This window comes from Phocoena sinus, chromosome 10 (assembly GCF_008692025.1).
Source record: "Phocoena sinus isolate mPhoSin1 chromosome 10, mPhoSin1.pri, whole genome shotgun sequence".
Lineage (NCBI taxonomy): Eukaryota > Metazoa > Chordata > Mammalia > Artiodactyla > Phocoenidae > Phocoena > Phocoena sinus.
Window position 1 is genome coordinate 102,473,268 of NC_045772.1, and position 17,695 is coordinate 102,490,962.

Sequence of the window (17,695 nt, forward strand, 5' to 3'; positions counted from 1 at the left end):
GGAGCTGGAGGAATCAGGCTACCTGACTTCAGACTATACTACAAAGCTACAGTAATCAAGACAGTATGGTACTGGCACAAAAAACAGACACATAGATCAATGGAACAGGATAGAAAGCCCAGAAATAAACCCACGCACCTGTGGTCAACTAATCTATGACAAAGGAGGCAAGGATATACAATGGAGAAAAAACAGTCTCTTCAATAAGTGATGCTGGGAAAACTGGACAGCTACATGTAAAAGAATGAAATTAGAACCTTCTCTAACACCATACACAAAAATAAACTCAAGGGCTTCCCTGGTGGCGCAGTGGTTAAGAATCTGCCTGCCAATGCAGGAGACACAGGTTTGAGCCCTGGTCCGGGAAGATCCCACATGCCACAGAGCAACTAAGCCCATGCGCCACAACTACTGAGTCTGCGCTCTAGAGCCCACGAGCCACAACTACTGAGCCCCCATGCCTAGAGCCCGTGCTCCGCAACAAGAGAAGCCACTGCAATGAGAAACCCACGCACCGCAATGAAGAGTAGCCTCCACTAGCCGCAGCTAGAGAAAGCGTGCAAGCAGCAACGAAGACACAACACAGCCAAAAATAAATAAAATAAATAAATTTATTTAAAATATGGCATGGCTTCCCTGGTGGCGCAGTGGTTGACAATCCACCTGCCGATGCAGGGGACACGGGTTCGTGCCCCGGTCCAGGAAGATCCCACATGCCGTGGAGCGGCTAGGCCCGTGAGCCATGGCTGCTGAGCCTGTGCATCTGGAGCCTGTGCTCCGCAACGGGAGAGGCCACAACAGTGAGAGGCCCACATACCGCGAAAAAAAAAAAGAAGGCATTTTTTACAGAAGTAGAACAAAAACTCTTAAAATTTGTATGGAGACACAAAAGACCCCGAATAGCCAAAGCAGTCTTGAGGGAAAAAAACGGAGCTGGAGGAATCAGACTCCCTGACTTCAGACTATACTACAAAGCTACAGTAATCAAGACAGCATGGTACTGGCACAAAAACAGAAATAAAGATAAATGGAACAGTATAGAAAGCCCAGAGATAAACCCACACACCTATGGTCAACTTATCTATGACAAAGGAGGCAAGGATATACAATGGAGAAAAGACAGCCTCTTCAATAAGTGGTGCTGGGAAAACTGGACAGCTACATGTAAAAGAATGAAATTAGAACACTTCCTAACACCATGCACAAAAATAAACTCAAAATGGATTAGAGACCTAAATGTAAGACCGGACACTATAAAACTCTTCGAGGAAAACATAGGCAGAACACTCTTTGACATAAATCTCAGCAAGATCTTTTCTGATCCACCTCCTAGAGTAATGAAAATAAAAACAAAAATAAACAAATGGGACCTAGTGAAACTTAAAAGCTTTTGCAAAGCAAAGGAAACTACAAACAAGACAAAAAGACAACCCTCAGAATGGGAGAAAATATTTGCAAATGAATCAACCGACAAAGGATTAATCTCCAAAATATATAAACAGCTCATGCAGCTCAATATTTAAAAAACAAACCACCCAATCCAAAAATGGGCAGAAGACCTAAATAGACATTTCTCCAAAGAAAACATACAGATGGCCAAGAAGCACATGAAAAGCTGCTCAACATCATTAATTATTAGAGAAATGCAAATCAAAACTACAATGAGGTATCACCTCACACCAGTTAGAATGGGCATCATCAGAAAATCTACAAACAACAAATGCTGGAGAGGGTGTGGAGGAAAGGGAACCCTCTTGCACTGTTGGTGGGAATGTAAATTGATACAGTCACTATGGAGAAGAGTATGGAGGTTCCTTAAAAAACTAAACATAGAACTACCATATGACCCAGCAATCCCACTACTGGGCATGTACCCTGAGAAAACCATAATTCAAAAAGACACATTCACCCCCATGTTCACTGCAGCACTATTTATAATAGCCAGGTCATGGAAGCAACCTAAATGTCCATCGACAGACGAATGGATAAAGAAGATGTAGTACATGTATATACAATGGAATATTACTCAGCCATAAAAAGGGACGAAATTAGGTCACTTGTAGAGATGTGGATGCATCTAGAGACTGTCATACAGAGTGAAGTAAGTCAGAAAGAGAAAAACAAATGTCGTATATCAACACATACCTGTGGAACCTAGAAAAATGGTACAGATGAACCGGTTTGCAGGGCAGAAACTGAGACTCAGATGTAGAGAACAAACGTACGGACAGCAAGGTAGGAGAGCGGAGGGGGTGGTGGGGTGGTAGTGGTGGTGGTGGGATGAACTGGGAGATTGGGATTGACATATGTACACTAATATGCATAAAATAGATAACTAGTTAAAACCTGCTATATAAAAAAACAAACTAAAAAACAAAACAAAAAAAATGGATTAAAGACCTAAATGTAAGACCAGATACTATAAAACCCCCAGAGGAAAAATAGGCAGAACATTCTTTGACATAAATCACAGCAATTTTTTTTTGGATCCATCTCCCAGAGTAATGGAAATAAAAGCAAAAATAAACAAATGGGATCTAATTAAACTCAAAAGCTTCTGCACAGCAAAGGAAACCATAAACAAAACAAAAAGACAACCAACGGACTGGGAGAAAATATTTGCAAACCATGAGACCAACAAGGAGTTAATCTCCAAAATATACAAATAGCTCATACAGCTTGATATCAAAAAAACAAACAGCCCAATCAAAAAATGGTCAGAAGACCTCAACAGACATTTCTCCAAAGACATACAGATGGCCAACAGGCACATGAAAAGATGTTCATCATCGCTAATTATGAGAGAAATGCAAATCCAAACCAGAATGAGGTATCACCTCATACTGGTCAGAATGGCCATCATCAAAAAGCCTACAAATAATAAATGCTGGAGATGATGTGGAGAAAAGGGAACCCTCCTACACTGTTGGTGGGAATGTAAATGGTGCAGCCGCTATGGAGAACAGTATGGAGGTTCCTTAAAAACTAAAAATAGAACTACCACATCATCCAGCAATCCCACTCCTGGGCATATATCCAGAGAAAACCATACTTCGAAGATACGTGCATCCCTATGTTCATTGCAGCACTATTTACAATAGCCAAGACACGGAAGCAACCTAAATGTCCTTCGACAGAGGAATGGATAAAGAAGACATGGCACATATATACAGCGAAATATTACTCAGCCATAAGAAGGAATGAAATAATGCCATTTGTGACAACGTGGATGGACCTGGAGATTATCACATTAAGTGAAGTAAGCCAGACAGAGAAAGACAAATACCATATGATATCACTTATATGTGGAATCTTAAAAAAATGACACAAATGGGCTTATATACAAAACAGAAATAGACTCACAGACATAGAAAAAAATTGTTACCAAATGGGAAGTGGGGGAGGGATAAATTAGGAGTCTGGGATTGACAGACACACACTACTATATATAAAATAAATAATAAACAAGGGCCTACTATACAGCACAGGGAACTCTACTCAACACTCTGTAATAACCTATAATGGAAAAGAATCTCAAAAAGAATATATGTATATATATGTATATACACACGTATATGTATAACTAGATCCCTTTCCTGCACACCTAAGACTAACACAACACTGTAAATCAACTACACTTCACTTAAAAAAAGAAACGCGCTGGTGCTTCACCGACTTCTGGGGGTTCAGCCCCGGGAACGTGGCTGCCAGCTCCCGGGCCAGTGGGCCAGGCCGCATGGTTTGGTTGTATTTGAGTCAAACTGAGGCAAAGTGGGAAACATGAGTTATCTCTTGTTGACAGGGCTACAGGTGATTTTTTTAAAATCTGTATTAATTTTTCTATATAAACATTTTAAATAAAAATAAGTCATTTTTAGTTAGTTTTTTGCTTTTTTAAATGAAACGAAACTCAGGTTTGTTTCACAGCCGCCTGAAGCAGGGTCGAGGAACCACGTGCCCCACTGCGCGGACCCGAGGCTCCCATGGGGGTCTGCAGGAGGCTCCCCACCCGCCGGCTGATGCAGCCCCATGCTCTGGGGGCGTCCCACGCCCCTCAGTTCTTACTCTGAAGATGCTCAGACCTGCAGGAGATGGAGAGGCGGACGACACCCTCGCCAACCTGTGCCTCTTCTCCTGAGTCGCCTGCAGACGACACAGCCCTTTCCCCCACAGACGGAGCTCATGTGTCCTCAGCACAAGATGCTTCCCACGCAGCTCCCGCGCTCCAATAGCGTACTCGGGGCGAAACCGGGGTGACGTTATCACGTACCCGGACATAACGTCGTGCCAGGTCAGCACGTCCTGGGCGCAGCCCTGACTTCAGAGTTCCCTACACGGCCCCCGGCGACAGGGAGCTCGTGGGATCCTAGGGCTGGGGTCCCAGACTCGCTGTCGGCGTGGATGAGGAGGGCGCCTGGGGCCCGGGGACAGCTGTGGTCAGAGGGACGCGCTCCCCCTCAGACTGGCCCTGACACAGGCGGCTCGGGCCCAGAGGAGAGCTCCCGCCGTGTCTTGGCCTGGACACGGGCCAGGCGCGGGGTTCAGCCGTGCGTCGGCTGGGGTGAGGCGCTGAACAGGGGACGGAGTCGCAGCCGCGGCCCACCCACCTCTCTCCTGGACTTCTGGGACGTCCGCTCCAGGACATCGTCGCTGGAGATGTCCGAGTCCTCCGAGCAGCTCAGCTGGCGTCGGGGCCGCAGCTCTGCGGGGGTAGAGGCAGAGCAGGGACAGTGACCAGTGGCCACACGGGGTACTCTCCCCCACTTCCACACCCACGGCAGCCCAGGGCAGGGGAACGGAGGTGTGGTTCTCCCCGGTTTGGGTCTGTCCCGCATCCGGAGCCTCGAGCCTGGATGCTGACGCACATCCGGGCGGGACTGGGCCCACACGCACCGAAGGGGCCCCGTCTGGAGCCAGCGCCCAGCCACTCACCATCAGGCCCTCCCTGGGAAGTCACAGCCCCCCCACGGCCCCCGCCCAGCTGCACGCTGGTTTCAGAAGGGCCTGGGTTTAGTTTCCTTCTCCCTAGGAAGCCCCAGGGGAGGGGGCAGAATGGGAAGCGGGTCTTTCAAGGGAGCTACGGGGGCTGCAGAGCCCGCACCGTGCGCTCTGCCCGGGAGGGGCCCCCGTGCTGCTGTACCTGCTCTCGTGGCGGGAGACGCCCCCGGCTTGCCGGTGTCCACAGTGGTCCCGCTGGAAGGGGTGCTGGGGCGGGACCTGCCATCGCCCTTCTTCTTCTTGTCCTTCCTGTACCCGGAGAAGACGGACTTCCACAGGGACCTGGGCTTGGCTGCTGCTTCCTCCAGGGCGCTGGGGCTGGGCCTCTCTGCGGGCCGGCCGTCACCCTTGGGCTTCTTCTCTTTCTTGTTTCTTCTGGGGGAGAAGAGGGACGATCTCTTCTTGCTCTTCCCACTGGAGCCCTCAGACGAGGTAACCGAGCCGTCCAGGCCCCCTGAGTCCGAGGGAGGGGACGGGACCTCCTCACTCGTGGGTTTGTGCGTTGGGGTGGGCTCCTCGGGGCCCTTGGGGGGCACGGCGGTGGCTCTACGGGGTGCCGGGGTCCTGGGGGCCCTGGGGGCGGTGGCTACGGTGTCCATCTCCTTCATCCTGCTCAGCTGCCGGGCCATGGCATCCCTCAGCGCCGGGCTCCGCACTGACTTCTCCCGGGCGCGCATACGCTCGGCTGCCAGCTCCTTGGCCTCGGCGGAGACCAGCGGCAGCCCCCGCTTCTGTGGCGGGAGCCCACTCTCAGGCCCCCGGCCTCTCTCCTGGGCCAGGGGCTGCTCGGGGCAGGGCCAGCGGGAGGGGGGCGTGAAGAAGGGCTCCTGCAGACTCGAGTCTTCCGTGCGGTCGTCATACGTGTCCTCCACATCGTCCGCAAAGGGGATCTCGTCCACGCTCTCCACAAATGGCTTCGGTGCCTCCTCCGGGGGCGGCCGGGTGGGCTCCCGCGGGGTCCGCGCGCACGTGGCCGGTGCTCGGGGCTCCGAGGCTGCGAGCGGCCCCGCCAGGGCCGGCTTCCCGTGAAGGGTGGCGGGCTCCTCGTCGGGAGGCGGGGGCGGCGGGCTGGAGGGGGGTGTGAGCATGGTGGAGTCGGAGGTGCTGAAGCTCTGGCTGCCGGGCGTCCTGGTGCGGGAGGAGCTGCCCTGCAGGCCCAGCCCCGAGCTGCTGGACAGGTCTCTGTGCTCCGCCCGGGCGCCCTTTGGCTCCCTGCCAGGTGGGGACCCCGGGGTGGGCGGGGAGGGCTGGGTCCCCCTGGCGGCAGGCGGCCCCAGCCTCCCGGGGACAGGTGTGGGTTTCAGAAGCCAGGGTCCCTCGCCCTGGGGGAGCTTCTCAGCTCGACAGGCCTGCAGGGGCACGGGCTGGAACGCGGGCTCGGGTCCAGGGCCCCGTCGCACGGGCGTGAGCCCCAGGCTGCGGCGGATCTCTGCGCTCTTCATCCAGAACTCTGCCACCAGGTCGCTGCGTCTCAGGGCCTCGTCCCCAGGGAGGGGGCTGCCCAGTGTGTCCTTGGTGACCCCCTGGCTCTTCACGGGGAGGGGGGCCAGGGGGGTGGAGGTTCTGGCCGGCACAGGCTGGAAGCGGATGGGGGACACGGTGGGGGACGGCACGGTGGCCTCGGCGGACGGCTGAGGCTGGGAGCAGATGGGGAGGGGGGCCAGCGGGGACCGGCGCTGTGGGCTTGCAGGTGAGGGCGGCGTCCTGGCTTCAGGCTGCGATTGGACAGGGGTGCCGGCTGTGGGCTCCCCATGGGCGAGCTCTGGCTCTGGCTCTGGCACAGGGCTCTCCGCGGGCAACCCCCTCATGGCGGCTGCAGAGGCGCGCGGGGCTCGGGTGCCCTGTGGGAAAGCAAGGTGACAGGAGCTGCTTAGAAGGCAGGGCTCTGATGGGCATGCTCTCCCGCCAAGGACCTGAGCTTCCTGAAACACCCTCTCCATGTGGGGGGCCACGATCAAGGGCCAGGAGAACACCCCCCGTTTTGATCCGTCTGTCAAGCTTCAGAGCCCCTCACCCAGTGAACATGTGAAGCTTTCAGGTTTGGTTCATCCCAAACGCATCTGGTTCTTTGGGCCCTGAACTGACACCAGCCAAAGGATGCTAACGACCAGCCCCAGAGCTCCGAGGTCTCTGACGTGAGACTTAAAACAGCATCAATCGCAGTCTGCCTCCCGGACTGTCCTTCCCGCCACGCCCCGGCCTCATTGCAGATGAAACCCCCCAAATCACCTTGCTCCTCAGGACCCCAAAGACCAAGCCAAGTAGCCCCAGGCCTCAAGCTCCGGCCGCCCTCTAGATGGCCTCCCCTAAACGTGCTCCACAGGACACAGTGTTACTATGTATTTATGGAGCGTCCTGCAGTGCGTAGTTCAAAGACCACTGGTCACCTGGACAAGTATTTTTAATTTAGAAAATCATACATTCATTTTAGCATAATATCGAGAAAAAACACATCTGTTGTATCAAACCAGTAATCCCACAAATATTACTGTTTTAACTTAAAAATAAATTTATGTTAAAACGGTATGCTGTATGGACACACAGAGAACAGTAGTGGGAAGCTCAGCGGTGGGATTGGCGCACAGCAGGCCACACTGGGCCGGAGCCCCAGGGCCACTCCTGTTTTCAACAGCCCATCAGCACAGGGAATAAAAAAACTGGGTTCACACCAAGGCCCCTAAGGAGTCCCATCAGCTCTGCCTCCAAAGTGGGCCCCAAATCCTTACCTGTGCCCTGGGGCTGTGGGCTGGGGAGGACAGGACCGAGTGCTCCTCAGGGGACCGGCTGGGGCTGGAGACTTGGGAGCGACCTGAGAAAACAGACGCAGGATTTGCAAGAGGAAACACCCGCTCGCACTGCAGCGGGGCTGCTCCCAGGGCGTCCCGACCGCGGCCATGTCACCAGCGTAGGATCTGCATCCAAAGGTCCAAAGGTGAGCTGCACAGGTGCCATAGGGGAAGGGGCCGTGCAGGAAGGGGCCGTGCAGGGAGGGGAGGGCAGGGGCTCGCACGCAGACCTCTCTCTGGGCGCCTCGCCAAGGCCGGCAGTGGCTCCTCCTCGCCTTCAGACACCCGCAGCTCCAGTCCCACTCCCGCCGCCACCTGCTGCAGCTCCGTGTCGGCCTCTGACGGCACGTCGTCCGACCAGTGCTGACCTGTCGAGGGAAGTGAGCACAGATCTCAAGTGAGGCTGTGCTCCTTGCCAGGCTCCCGGCTCCTCAGAGGACAGCCGCCAGGCCACCAACTGCAGCGTGAGGTCCAGCCGGCTCTGCATCCCGGCCAGGCGCTACCCGCTGGTCCCCCTCCTGAGACTCGTCCATCAACACGGCATCCTCTGTGACGCGGAGCCCCAGGACGCCCGTGGCACCTCCTCTCTTTTGAGGGTGCGGGCCTTCCTGAGCACACGGACGGCTCCACAGGAAGGACCAGCCTCGGGGACTCGGAGCCCTCCCGGCCCAGCCCCACCCGTTCTCACCTCCCAGCCCAGTCCCTGCCCCTCCCCCTCAACGCCATCTCCTCCTCGTACCAGCTTCCAGAGGCAGCAGCTGGATTAAAGGCCTCGTAGGAAGCCCTGAATCTGCTCGGTTTCTCCCCAAGACTTAACGAGCGCAGCCCACGTCCAAAGGGTGGGTGAAACGACACATCTTCAGATTAGTGGCCGAACAAGGAAGGAACCGGGAGCCCTAACGGCCGCTCCTCTGAGCACCTCACTTTCGTCTTAATGTGTGTTCCGTCTTCCCTGAGCTCAGACCACTGCGGGCCCCTCCCCGGGAGGAAGAAGGCGGGCACCACGGTTGGGGGAGGCTCTGGGGTCCCCGTACCATCGCCCAGCTCTGCGCCAGTGTCCCCCGTATCCCCATTCTCCGCTGCCTCGCCTTCTATCTCTGCTGGCTCTGAGTCCACATCTTCCTCCAGGTCGTCCTCGTCAAACGGGACTGCAAGGCAGAGATGTTCAAAGGAAGGAAGAGGAGAGAGACGGACAGACAGACGACAGACGTGTGGGCAGGGGGTTCCCAGGGCTGTCATGTGACGACCGCAAGGAGGAGAGGGAAGAAGCCTGCCTGGGTGGGGGTCGGTGGGCCGGGAGGGCTCCGAGGGCAGGGCGGGGCCAGGCTGGGTGGGGCCTCCTGAACACGGATCAGGAAGGTACCCAGCTGCAAACGTGGCAGCAGGGCCCTGCACCCACCGCAGCGTGCACGAGCCGCTTAACCCTCGAGGGGGCCGCTAACCCTGCCTTTCAGGGAAGACACGGAGCCCAGGCAGCTGGGGGATCTGTTTGCAGCCCCACCGCTCAGCCTGGCACCAGTGCCGTGTGCAGGGGGGTGACCGACCGGCAGGGCTGCAGCCCCGCTTGGGAGAATTTAGACATGTACTTTTTTTAAGCGTAAGAGAGGGACAAGGGGACGTGGAAAGTTCGTTTTTTTGGACTCAAGACCAGCCCTTCAGCGCCGCAAAATGCGGCAAAGCTTCATTTCTCCTGAGCAAGGAGGCTGACGTACACACTCACACTCTCTCACACACACACACACACACACACACACACTCACACCTGTTCCTAACCCTGCACAAGAACTCGGACTACAGTCCAGGTTACAAGAAGGCAGCAGGAAGCAGCCACAGACGCATTGTGCCGCCTGGACCAGGGGTCCCTCCTCCTGGGGGTGCCCTGGGGGCTCTTCTCGGGTCTCCTTTCAGGAAAGGGGCTGGCCTTTGACCCGCACATACTTGGCCTCAGGGTCAAGCCCGGCAGGCTGGGCAGCAGAGGAGCCCGCGGAAACGCAAGGCCAGGCCAAAGGACCATGAGGCCCTCGATGGCCAGCAGCCCAGCCTCGTGAAGCCGCATCCCCGGCGCGCGGGGCTGTGCGGTGCCCAGCAGTGACCGTGAGTGGCCACAGGGCCAGAGCACGAGGAAACTGGGGACAAGACAGCCGTGGAGGCCTGGAGGCGGGCACCTCTAGGTGCTAGGAAGGTATTTCTTGACCCAGGTGGCATGTGGGTGAGTCCTGGTGTTGTTAAATAATTCCTTAAGCTGTTACGTATCCTCACCGCCCCTCCTGTGCACTCGGCTTATTAAGACGAGGCGATGGTGCACACCCGCTCGGGAGAGTGCTATGAAATCCGTGTGGGACGGACGAGGCAGGGCCAGGACGCCCTGCTGTGACGACGGCATTTGCCAGGGCCAGTCCCGGGGAGAGCGCTCAGCTACTTCCACAGACTGAGACCTCTGTGCGCCGGCACTGCTGCTCCCTCATCACACACCAGCGGAGGGGACTTCTGAGGCAAACAAGCCTCCCCTCCCGGTGCTTCCTGTGGGACAGCGAGCTGGCCGCTGATGGGGACAGAACCCGGGCCCACCCCACGGCGGGCGCCCGCCGGGCCCACACGCGTGCTACAATTAGTCTGTGAGTGACCGAGCATCGAGAGGCAATTTTGCACGTTTGTGTTGGCAAGTCCGTCGGAAGCAAGAGTGACACGGACTCCCCAGCCTGGCGTGGCTCCAGACACAGGACACTAGAGCAGCCCAAGCCCAGACCTGGCCCTGCGGCCCCCAGCGGTTCTCCTACTCAGAGAAACATCTGCGCAGACTCGGGGTTAGGAGTCTACGGTCCTCAGCGGCACCCTGAAAGGAACGACTGTCACACGTATCAAAATACACGACAAGCATCAATGCAGCAGCAGCAACGCTGAAAGAGACATAGCTTGAGGGAGGGAACTGGGGGTTAATCCAAGTTAGGATGGAGCGGGTGCTAGAAGCAGCCACACACAAGGAAGCAGGCGGCGCCGACACGCTCGGCTCTGGTCTATTCAGCGGCCGCTGGGGCGTCCCGATACCTCAGCCTCGTCCAACCGTCCTGGGGACAAAACTAACTAGAAGAGGGTGACCGCAGCCCTCTCTACGGCTCGGCGTGAAGGTGCCTCCTGACCTGTGAGCCGAGGAGGATAACGGGCGGCTGGCAGGCGGCTGGCGGGGCAACCAGCCCTTCTGCATTTCACAACCGGTGGGGGCCAAGCTTGTCCCACGTCCTGCCCGGATGCCAGAGCCCCTCACTGAGAAACGCCCCCCCGCCGAAAAGTGCACTGAGGACAAGCAAGGTCTCTCGGCTCCCTCGTGGCCCTCACCCCAGCACTGACTGCCTCAGTCGTGGCACCACAGGAGCGTAACTGACTGTTGCGAGAATCCTCCAGCCCACACCCAGCCACTGTCCAGCCTCATTTCTGCGGACTCTGAGCCTCAGTGCTGTGCACAGTCCTTCGGCTTCGGTTTCACTCTATGTCTGCTAACAAAACGACACCCGCCCCCGCCCGACTGCACTACTGCTCTGCTCTGGTTTTCCCAGGAGGGCGCGTGGCGTGTCTGGTCCATGCAAGGGCGGCGGCCTGAGCGAGGCATGCACGTGCCCCCGCCCTCCGCCGCGCATGCACTAGCGGCAGCACTGGAAGTCCAGAGTTAAGGGACCAGCAGAGCTGCCGAGAGAGTGGTTATGGTGAGCGGGCAGAGAACGAACATCACCCAACAACCTCCGGAGACCGACTCCAGCCAGGCCTGCACTGCTGCACGGCGAACGGAGGGAAGGTCGGGCCCTGAATTTGAAACAGACGATAAATACAAAGTTACACGGGAGTAAGCGTTCCCGGCGAGGAGAGCAGAGGTCCTCCTGTGGTCCACACGGAAGAGAGACGGACGACGTTACAGCCCGAGGCCCGTCCGGCCCCGACCAGGGGCAAGCGGGGTGTCGGGACAGGGAGAGGAGAGAGAGCACGGGAGGGTCAAGGGGGCGTCCCCGGTCAGCAGGCTCTCTCTCGGCTCCTGCGGAGCTGCTGGGTGTTTACGCGGCCGCAAACGTGGCTAAAGAGGTGGGCCTTGCCTGCGGCGAAGGTGGCTAACTCCCATGAAGGCCGGGCCACCCACTCTGCGCCCTTGGCACCCTGCAGGCTGTGTCCCCAACAGGCACCGAGTGCAAACGTGGAGACAGGTGAGCAAGAGACAGAGGACGAAGCACCAAGGTGGGCACGGTCTCCAGGTTTTCCTTTCCTTCCTTCAAAGAAGCCAGAGCAAGGTTCATCATCGTCCTGCCGTGGGATGCAGAGCACCTCCCCTAAAACCTAGAGCTGGTAAAGATGCTCCTTCAGAGGCCTCCTGGATATAAATTGCTTCTTAAAACTTTATTTCAGTCCAAGATATGGTCCCTTGACCCCATCCTGTCCGTGCACACTCACACCGAGACACACCGCACGAGGAAAAGCACAGGACATTCCTCCAAGTGGAGAAGGAAGAACCCTGCCTAGTGACATGGGCAACGTCAGCAAATTCTTGGTTTTCCCAACGTCAAGTTCACTGTTTCGCGTCAGCGGACAACAGCCCACCTCTTACCCACCGAGACTTCACATATCCTCTGACGAGAGCCCAGGGAGCAGACATGCTCCGCTGGCTCTTACTTGTGAGGAGCCTGGGGGCCCCGCCCTACAGGAGAGTCCCCGGCAGCCCGAGGGGAAGCGGGACAGAGGTGCCAGGCACCCTGCACCTGGAGGAGTTACCTCTGGAAGGAGGGGACTCAGAGGCTGGTGACACTTGCTCCTCCTGGCTCTCACGGATGTGCGTCCAGTGCACGTCAGCCTGGATCTCCAAGGGATCGGCTGGATTTACGAGCTGCTGCAGCCTTGGGCTCCCAGCTAGTGTACCAGGTTCAAGGGGCAGAGGAGATGAGGAAGGGAGAGATGACGGGAAGGAAGGAAGGAGAAAGTAAACAGGCCAGGGAAGGAAGGATCAAACACCACAGGAGAGGAAACAGAAGGAAAAGTTACCATACTTGCCAGGATCAGTTTGAATCAGAAAGAGGCAAGGACTGAGAATAAGCACACGCGCACACACGCGCACACGCACACACGCCCGACTTCTACTCGTTCAACTTGATTCAGTCCCTTCAAGCCTCATGCAGCTGTCAATGTGGATGAAGAGAGGCCTACACTCCCCTCCGATGCAGAAAGTACCTTCCTTTCTGAAGCTCTTTTCATCTTAACTGCGTCTGAGGGACCCAAGCGCCCAGTTAGGAGAAAAGAGCGGGTCACAACTGGCCTCTGCAGGGCCAGCCTCCCAAGGTCCCAAGTACGTGGCTCTGTTGGCCACACAGCCCGTGCCTATGGCCCCCTGCCGCGTGGACACAGAGGTGGGGCGGGACAGGGCAGCCGGCTCACGTGGGGCAGACAGTGACGCTGCTGGGATTCTAGTTTTTATCTTCTGCAGCTAAAGAGAAAAACATCCCCTTCTACAATGGGCCTCATGCAGCATATGCTGGGCTGGGGCGGGGGTGGGCTCAGAGAAGGCTGCGGTGGGGAGGAAGCGGAGTCTGTCCTGCAGACCCCAGAGCACTGGGAGTTCACGGGAACAAGAAGTAAACCCCTCTTTGCCCTTTCTGAGGTCAAAGCCCTCTTCCCGAACACGATACTGGTGCCCCGCTGACCCACCCCTGGACGTAAGACTCAGCTTCTTAGCCAGGTGAGAACTTACCAGGGGCCCCGCTGACCCACCCCTGGACGTAAGGCTCGGCTTCTTAGCCAGGTGAGAACTCACCAGGGACCCCGCCTTCAGGCTGTTCTTGCTCTCGGGGGCCCAAGGAATCTGCATGCACCCCTGCCCCGAAGGCTCCCATCATCAGTGCTTGGACCATGCCATACAGTTGGGTTAAAATGAGGGACAGCCAGCAACTTGGGGGAGGGGACCCTACAGGAGGGAGGGTGGCTTCTCGGGCAGCAAGAGCGGGTACCACCTGATCAGAAGGACTCTCTACGGTCTAACTGGGCAACCTGGCTTTGGCTTTGGCTTCATCATGAAAACAACAACCTCCTAATCTCCAAGCAACAGGGAACGTGACGTGGGCAGAACTCACCGCTAAGGCCACCGAACGTGGATGGGGGCTGTGCTGGGCGTGGGGTCGCAGCCCGTGTGCTCTCTTGGGAGCCGCTGGCCTCTAAGGGCTTCCTCTAGGGTCGAGGGGCCTTGGAGGTGCTGGACGGGGCTGAGTCACAGCAGCCACCAGAGAGCCCGACTGTCTTCAGACCAAGACATTAAGTCAAGGAGGAAACGCAGGCCCCTTCTCCACCTTCCAGGCAAGCAGGGGAAGACAGCGAGCCTTCTCCCTGGGGCGCGCCTGCGTGTCGCCAGTGCATGCAGCCTTGGGGACTCATCGCCCAGGCACAGGGGAGGGGCTCCGGGCGCCTGTGCTGGCCCCGCCACTTCTGAGAGTTGACTGTGACGTGGGGTGCTCGGCTCACATCAGAGGAGGAGCTGAGTCGTAACCGGATGAGGGACTGGCAGCAAATGGTCAAGGGGCACAGGGGCACCCAGGGGTGGATGCCTCGCCCGCCACTGCAGCTCTAGGAAACCCCGTCTCTCCATAGGGGACCTGCTCTCGGGGGCGGCTGGACAGCTGCCAGGGGCCGGGGTGGAGGTGGGCAGAGGTACCTTCACGTGTACCCATGTCCTCTTCCTCTGGCAGGTGCCCCAGCAGCTGGCCTTGCAGGAGTTCTCTGTCCCGGGGCCAGTACTCTCCTTCCACACCCACAGCAAAGCACCGCGTGGGGGCAGACGGGGAGGAGAGGACAGAGAGAAGAGTCATCCCCAGATTCCTCCACTCCAAGCCCGTTCCCGCAGGCTGGAGCCGGACGCTACTTCCACGTCCAGGAGATCAGGTCTCGGGAGGGAAGCAGGGCCAAGCTTTCCTGAACAGGGGGCACCACGCCCCGACCCCTGGCTGTGTCCCCTGGGGCGGGCAGTGCACGCGATCCCCACTGACTCACGCCGGGGCACTCGGCTCTACAGACACAGCCGGCGGAGGAAGCAGCCCGGACGCCATCCCCCCACTCCTCACACGAGGGTGGTGTGCAGGCCCCACGTGCTGCCTTGGGGTCCCACCCCAACCTCCGGGTGGGAGGGAGGCCTACACAGCAGGACCGGGGCCACGGGGGCTCCAGGAGCCCGAGGGAGGCCCCACCTCTGCCGCCTGACCTCGTCAGGGCCGCCAGCTCGGGGCTCCACTGCCAGCTGAGGACCACGGGTAACGCGCACCCTGCCCGGTCAGTGCCTGGCCCTCACTGAGCTGGAGCGAACGAGCCTGGGCTAGGACTGGCCGCGAGCACAGGGAACTCCAGGAGGAACAGAGAGATAGGCCTGCAAGGCGCAGAGCCCTCCAGGGCCAGCCCCACGGGCCAGGCTCCTTGGCTAACGGCTCACGTCCTCCTCATCCTGCCCACACCCCACACGGAAAGCACGGCCTAAGCAGACACGAGTTCCCGCGGACTCAGGGCTCTGCCTGCCTGGCCCTGCTCACCACTCCAGGCCCGGTGCAGCCGGGACAGGGAGAATGACCCTCCGACAAAGGCCAGAGAAGGAGCCCAGGAAGCTCTTCCTCACCACCCGGGATCACACAGGCGGACGGGGCAGGACCCAACACCTTGAGTGCGAGACAAGAGGCATCTCAGAGCCAGCCTGACTGACCTACCAGGACACGGGTCCCACACGTCACCACGCACCACCGGTGACCCCTCCTGGGGGGCCCTACCTCCTCAATGCTCGGCAGCCTCCGACGTCCAGGACCAGGAGCCAGGGAACCCCCAGAAAGCTACGTTCCCTTCGTTCCTTTAGCTGGAACAGGACAGGACGAGTGGCCTGACCTGGAGGATGCCCTCATCTGCCTCTGCGTGCAGCTCTACCCGGACAGCCCTTCATGGGCCCCCTGGGGCCTGTGCGAGGCATGCCACGTGAGCCCGGCCACGGAAGCCTCCCACACGCGGGTCGGGTCGGGAGAAGAGGCTTTACTCTGACCTTCACTAGACGCGTCCTCCTCGTCTTCCTCGTCCTCCTCGTCCTCCTCGTCCCCCGCGTCCTCCGCGTCCTCCTCCCCAGCCGCAAAGCTCCTGGAGGCCTCGAGCTCCTCTTCACTCCTTCCTTTCAGAAGAGCGTGGATCCTCACGGCCTCCTTCCAGGGAACGCCGCCCAGGTCCGAGGGGGGCAGTGGGGGTTCCTCCTCTTCCATCTCGGACTCAGAACTGCTGCAGAAGTGACCACAGAACCCAGTGAGGGGGCCACAGAACGGAGAAGGGGGTGGCTCAAAGCCAGGGGCACAGGCAGAGGCTCCCGGCAAGGCACCCGCCAGGCGGGAAGGGAGGGATGACACCTTGGGGCCAGCGCACAGAGGGTGAATGGAGGGCGAGATGGGTCACACGGGCCGGGGCAGCCCCGCCAAGCACAGGCTCGAAGCTCGTGACCCTGGGGACCGAGGGTGAAGAGCACCTCCACTCCCGTGGACGCACCATCTCGTTGGACGATCCCGGGTGGGAAGAAGGGCCGCCGGCAGGAAGCGGGCTGGCGGGGGTGCTGCTCGCAGGAAAGGGAGCCCCAGGCCCCGCTCCCCAACCCCACAGTGCAGTGGGCGGCGCTGCGGGTGAGGGCGCCTGGACGAGCCCCCACCCTGCGGAGGGGTGCTCGCTGCGCGAGGGCCCCGACGCCTGCTCCCGGGGCTGAGAGCGCCCGCCTTGCTCAGAGGGCCTGGCCCAGCCGCCCGTGTCTGGAGGAGACCCTAAGCCCCGGGATGCCCTGCCTGATGGGGAGGCCTGGTTCCCTGGGGCCTCCGGTCAGGATGGAGAGTCTAAGAACGTGGTTTGGGGTGAAGGCCTTGGGTCACCAGCGTCAGCCGACCCGGAGACCGGGCTCAACCACATTCCACAGGGAACGTGGACCCCAAGGCTCTGTGGGTGTCCTCACACATTAACACCAGGAGAGTGGCTCTGCCTGAGCCCGCAGGGACGGGAGCCGCCCTTCTCAGACTGGCCTCCACGCTCCGCTCCGTAACAGAGAAGGGCCGTGAGCACAGCCCCGCCAGTGGGTTCTGTCCTGTAGCCTTTCTAGAAAACTACTGTACCCGAGGGTGGCGCTGGGGACTCCATCACTTTCATCGAGTCAGAGGTGATGGTGGCCTCCCGGGCTGTGTCCCTCGACCCCTCACTGGGCCGCAGGGCTCCGCCACGACAGCTGTGTGACCACGAGCTGGCTGGTCATGCTCTCCAAGCCTGTGTCCACGCCGGGAAGGGGGTGTGAACACCGGCTTGTAGCGGGTGCCCCTAGTGGAGTGAGACTTTACTGACTGCATCACGCTTGTGCTACACTCCGGTCCTCCAGCCATCCATTCGCGTGTTTACACATTTACAAACTCATTCATGCGTGTACTCAGCAGACGTTTCTGAGCACCTACTGAAGCTCAGCCGCTGACCTCAGAAAGAAAGAGCGGCTCCTCACTGCCGGCAGCTCAGTCTGGTGACTCCCACTTCACTCATTCATTCAACTACAATTTACTGAGTGTCTCTGCCCACAGTGCCCTTCCTAGACGTCACAAAGCTGCCACAGAAAAGATCTTCAGCGTCAGGGGAGATAAGATGCGAACACCAGGACTAGACAAGGTGGCCGGTAAATGCAGGGCGGTGGGGGTCTGTGCGAGGCAGTTTCAAGTGGGAAGACATAAGAATGTGGACCACAGAAAGCTTGTCCTCTGGAGTTTGTTAGCCCTCAGTGTTTACTTAGCCATGATTTTTGCCTTATCGTTGTGATTTCACTTCTTTACACTTATTAACTAACGACAACGTGTGAGCCCGTGTGTGTCATTTAACATCTTTCAAACGTGAAATCAGGGTAAGAACCTCAGGTTCTA

The 17,695-nt window shown here is 58.2% G+C and overlaps 1 protein-coding gene across 7 annotated transcripts in view; it reads right to left on the minus strand.

The window, feature by feature from the left end:
• The window catches only part of MICAL3 (microtubule associated monooxygenase, calponin and LIM domain containing 3), a 193,820-nt gene that overhangs the window by 25,347 nt on the left and 150,778 nt on the right, over positions 1 to 17,695 (minus strand). For 4 of the 7 annotated variants that reach the window (XM_032644838.1, XM_032644834.1, XM_032644833.1 and 1 more), the window contains 8 exons: positions 15,817 to 16,043; positions 14,458 to 14,544; positions 12,534 to 12,668; positions 8,819 to 8,932; positions 8,015 to 8,152; positions 7,725 to 7,807; positions 5,141 to 6,839; positions 4,608 to 4,702 (listed from right to left, as the gene is read on the minus strand). In XM_032644838.1, the coding sequence (XP_032500729.1) occupies positions 4,608 to 4,702; positions 5,141 to 6,839; positions 7,725 to 7,807; positions 8,015 to 8,152; positions 8,819 to 8,932; positions 12,534 to 12,668; positions 14,458 to 14,544; positions 15,817 to 16,043 (2,578 nt within the window). Of the gene's footprint in view, positions 1 to 4,607; positions 4,703 to 5,140; positions 6,840 to 7,724; positions 7,808 to 8,014; positions 8,153 to 8,818; positions 8,933 to 11,516; positions 11,580 to 12,533; positions 12,669 to 14,457; positions 14,545 to 15,816; positions 16,044 to 17,695 lie in introns of all 7 variants that reach the window. The other 3 variants (XM_032644828.1, XM_032644829.1, XM_032644832.1) reach the window with 3 other exon arrangements.